Genomic DNA, 4,918 nt, shown 5'->3' on the forward strand with positions numbered 1-4,918 from the left:
CCATAGAGCAACAGTGACATAACGCCCCTTTATTATACAAACAATACTTTAACAGCAAGAGGAAGGGAGGTCACAAAGAAATGTAATGTTTTATAAAAATGTAAAATACAAAAGACGATAATCATACAAAATAAAAATATAGTATCTTGGATACCTGTAAACTCAAAGGCCTACGAAAGAACAGCAATACAAAAAAAGTGTAAACATTTTGCTAAACAAAACTCAACACAATTAGAAATTCTCTATGGATTGCCAGTGTGTTGAAACATTAGCCTTTTGTTTCTACCACCAGCCCTTGTCTCTGGGGCTCACGATTATGGTCCATTATCATTCCGTACAGAACACTGGCATCCCTCTTACAGTAAATGGTTTCATGACAAGTTACTGGTCTCCTCTTAATTGTTCTGGCTCTACGAGGAATAGGTTCTGCTGGGTGGGCTCTGCCTTCGACGTGCAGTTCCTGAGTTCCTGTCTTAGCTCAGACAGTTGGTGAGCGTGATTAGTGAGGGTGCCATTGACCTGGGAGAGGTACACATCTGACTGCCTCTCCAGCTCTGCCCTGATCCTCTCTAGATCCTCGGCCAAGTGACTGAAGCCTTTACACTGGCCTTCCATGCTGGCCAAGCGCCCCCCCACCTCCACAACCTCCTTCTGGACTCCCAGCGCAGTGGAGCGGCAGCCCTGCACCTCCCCGGCTAGCCGCCTCCTCAGCTCCTGGAGCTCTCCTTTTAGCCGGGTCAGCCTCCTCTCTCCCGCCCCCAGCATGGAGGCCTGGCGCCCCACCAGCTGGACCACGCCCTTCACCTGCTGAGCCAGGCGCTCCTCCCGCTCCTGCCATGTGGTGTTGGCGTGCCCGACATCCCGGACCACTGACACTACAGAGTCCTTCAGGCCCTTCAAGATGCGGTTCACGGAGCGGACGTTGAATTTAAGCAGCATGATTTCACCCTGGACTGAGCTCCCCTCTCCCTCCCGGTGGTCTTCCCTCTGGGACAGTCTGGTCAGGAGGCTCTGCAGCGTGAGATTAACGCTGTTCAGACGGTCAGCCTGCACATCCAGGAGACCCTTCAACTCTCCTCCTCCTTTCTTCTCCTCATCCACCACATGAGTGTTCAATGTGGCTGTGTCTCCCTGGTGGATGGGCTGAGAGGAGGACATGCAGAGGAGTTCCAAGCCACGCAGCTGTTTCTGCACACTGTCCACATCCAGCTCCAGCCTTCTCCTGAGGGACTCCAGCTTTGTCTCCAGCGTGGGCACGACGTGGCCCTCAAGCAGGGCAGGGGCTGTAGCGTTCCCCAGCTCCTCCACAGCCGTCAGAAGACGACCCTCCAGAGCCTTTAGCTTCCCCTCCAGACGGGCCTCCAGGCCACCTGGCCCCATCCCTCCCTCTAAGCTGCTACCCTGGACCCCGCCACTACCACTGGTCCCACTTCTGCCACCCCTGACCTTTCCACTCTCTGTCAGGTTGAGCTTAGCCTCCACATACCCCAGACGGCCCTCCAGCATGCCCTCTACATGGGCCTTGTGCCCACCCAGCTCCACCCTCAAGTGCTCCTGGGACTGGTTGAGGACTGCCACTGACTGTTCCAGCATATGCACCCTCTCAGCCAGGCCAGTGACTGTACCACAGCATCCCTCTGTCAGGTCATGTCCCTGAATCTGAGCCTGCACAAGTCCCAGCTCCTTCCTCAGTCCCGTGGCGCTGCCCTCCAGGACCTGCTCCATCTGTTCCTGCCTCTCCTGCTGCTCTCTGTGGCATTGCCGCCTCACCTCCCCGGCATTCTCTTCACAGCGGCTCTCAGCACTCTCCACACGCTTCTCAAACCCATCGATGATCTCAGTCCGGGCCCCCTCCAACTTGACGTCCACTAGATCCTCCATGGCCTTCTGGGTGTCTCTCAATGGGGTCCCTGTTAAGCTAGCCATCCCTCCTGACATCTTCTTCAGTGTGTCGTCGTGCTTGATAACCGTGCCTCTCAGCTCCTCCAGCTCAGTGGCCTTTGCCTGCAGCACAGCCCGGAGCTCCACCACCCTTCCCGTCAGCTCGCCCAGCCCTGGGAATGCCTGGCCACCATCCAGGCCCTCTGCATCAGGGTTCCCTCCTGGGATGTCTGCAAAGCCTACAATGGAGTGGGGGGAGGAGGACAGAGCGGGGTCAGGGCCTGGTGATGCAGACAGAAGGGCGGAGAGCATCCTGCTTGCGTCCTCTCGTAGTGAGGCACGCAGGCTGTCCTCCAGACCGTTCACTGTCCCACTAAGTGTCTCCAGACCCCGGGATAGATGCCGCATGTCCTCCTCCATCCGATCCAGACGCTCTGCAGACTCACTGCCCACTGTGTCTAGAGCCTGGCCTACAGCGGGGAGAAGAGTGTTACATACACAATCATACATCAGAGAGATCGAGAGAGTAAATGTAATGTAACATAAGTGTTCATTTTTACGAGTATTTGTCTGCATAAAGCCTTTGAAGAATGTTGCCAAAATCAATGGAGTTTCTGTGCATTTATGCACTCTAAATACATATAGATATCCTCTTCCAGTAGAGGAAGCAAGGCTAGAATCTTATGTACATGTAATATTCATGATGTGCAGCAGTACTGAAAATGCATTGGAATAACACTCTGTCTTACCATCAATTTCTTGGCTGCCAACAAAGGGAGCTGTTTCTTCAGCAACGGGCTCCAGCTCTGAGTGATCTGTGTGGTCTGGATGATCAGGTTGGTCTGGTCCAGGTTGCTGGTGATGGTGATGGTCTGGCTCTAAATCAGATTCAGGCTGGTGGTGGTCTGGCCCCTGGTGGTCTGGTTCCTCATGGTGGTCTGGTTCAGGTTGATGTTGGTCTGGCTCGTGGTGATCTGGATCTGAGTGATGGTCTGGTCCAGTCTCGTGGTGGTCTGGCTGTCGGTGGTGCTGTGGCACAGAAGGGTAACGCTCAAAGGAGGACACTGGGTAGGAGGGGTGGGTCATAGGAGGCCCAAAGTGACGTATAGGGTAGGACTTGCTGGGAGGAGGACCTTTTGCTTTCATGGGGTAAGACTTCATAGGAGGAGGTCCCTTCATGGGAGGGTCCTTGGCAACCATTGGGTAAGATTTCATGGGAGGAGGGCTCTTGGTCTGACTCCAGGGATTTCCTTTAATGGGTGGGCCCTTGAATGGTGAGCCCTTGAATGGAGGCATCGCCTTAATTGGGTGGTTGTAGTCTGGGGGTCCCTCCATGCAGCCATAGCCAGAGTAGCCTGGACAGCAACGCCATTCCAACTCAGTGACAGTCTTATGGGCAACTTTATAGACTGGCTTGTACATCAGACGGTACCTGTGGGTCGATGGAACAAAAATATTAAAAACACGACTCAAGAAACTGCATAAGGTGACGTCTGTGAACAACAGAAGGAAAAATGGCAGTACTGTTTTCATAACCTTTTCATATGGTAATAGCAGCAGAAACAATAATAGCGGTTGTTTTTACAGCAGTTATACACATAGTAGCCATGGTATTGGTAGGCGGCGGTAGAAGCAGCAACAACAGTAGCAATGTCAAAGGTAGTAGGTTTGTTTGTAGAACTATTAGGAATGGTTGTCTCGTGTAGTATGGATCACTCACATAAGGGTTGAACACTTCTGACCCCAGGCACACTTGTTGTACTCAGCCTTGACATAGGGTGTTACACCATTCTGCATGGTGTATGACATAGTCTTCTCAACCACATAGGCACAGTGGTTCCTGTCAGAGGGAGGATGATGGGGGGAAAAAAGACATCAGATAACAGTTTTAAAAATGTATTTTATACCTAAAAACAAACTTACAACATTTCTAACTGGCTTGAGAAAACTAGGCGAAAGAAGGACCAGGACAACCGATAATCAACTACAGTATGCACTGAATACTGAGCAAATCTATAGTCAGCCCCCTCTGCCCTGTATAGCCCAGTATAGTCCGAGTGAGTACTCACTTGTGCCTGCTGGTGGGCTTCCCATGGACAAGGTGGTGAGGATTGGGTCCAGCTTTGTAGAGGTTGGACTGGTGGGGTCTGTAGGATTTGGCATCAGCCAGTGACAGAGTGACTGACAGGAGGAGAATGGGATGTATTGCCACCACAATGTGCATTGTTACTCCCACTCAAGGAAAGGTAGATGAAAGATAAAATAAACTGCTGACAGAAAGAATGGCAGTGTAGTTTCTAAAGAAAACGTAAGTCTGCCTTACAGGCAAGTTTTAAGTTCAGCTTGAGGGAAATCATACAACTTGAATCCTCAGAGGTGTCAGACGTTAAAAGGATGTATAATTCAGATGTATAGCATCTCACTAAAGACACCTCACAGAACTAGAAAACAGTCAGTTCTAAAGCAAAGACTTCATGCTGAGTAACTAAAATCCATAGATGAGAAGCTGACACAGAAAAAAAGTTGTCAGAGAAAGAGTTCTTCAGCACTTAGGAAAAGCCAAGTCAAGTGCAAGTCTGTCGGTTGGTGTGGCCCTGGTCCAGTCTGTAGCTACGGGTGTGGTGGACTCTCTGTCGGGGTGACAACAGTCCACTGTGAGCTGACAGGGCGGCTGCCGGGCCCTAATAGGGGGCACCCCCTGCATTTATTTGCATATCCCCCTCCCACACTGCCTTCCTGAAAGTAACACAAGTGTGAGAGTAGAGGGAGAGGGCCCAGTCCTCTATTCCTTCATATGTGTCAATGCTCATTAATACTATATAATAGTGCTACAATGAATAGGCCTAGCTAGGGCCTCTACCATCACCAACATTACTCTGGCTGCGGCTTCTTATTCAACTTCCTCATGCAGGGATGGACAAATGGCTTTCGAAGGAATGCAGGATAGTGACAGCATCCCTAATCCAACATACACAAATTCAGTATCTACTGTCTCCCTATCAAAATGATGACAGGGCAATATCTATTTCTGGAAGCC

At 51.0% G+C, this 4,918-nt stretch overlaps 1 protein-coding gene across 1 annotated transcript; it reads right to left on the bottom strand.

Moving 5' to 3' along the window:
• Positions 1 to 361: 361 nt before the first annotated feature.
• Positions 362 to 4,264, bottom strand: emilin3a (elastin microfibril interfacer 3a). The gene is made up of 4 exons (XM_064955982.1): positions 3,951 to 4,264; positions 3,602 to 3,721; positions 2,631 to 3,313; positions 362 to 2,351 (listed from the first exon to the last, which is right to left on the bottom strand). Exons 1-4 carry the CDS (start codon positions 4,103 to 4,105, stop codon positions 382 to 384), a joined length of 2,928 nt encoding a protein of 975 aa, XP_064812054.1. The 5' UTR covers positions 4,106 to 4,264; the 3' UTR covers positions 362 to 381.
• Positions 4,265 to 4,918: the final 654 nt, after the last annotated feature.

Source organism: Oncorhynchus masou, chromosome 33 (genome assembly GCF_036934945.1).
Source record: "Oncorhynchus masou masou isolate Uvic2021 chromosome 33, UVic_Omas_1.1, whole genome shotgun sequence".
Lineage (NCBI taxonomy): Eukaryota > Metazoa > Chordata > Actinopteri > Salmoniformes > Salmonidae > Oncorhynchus > Oncorhynchus masou.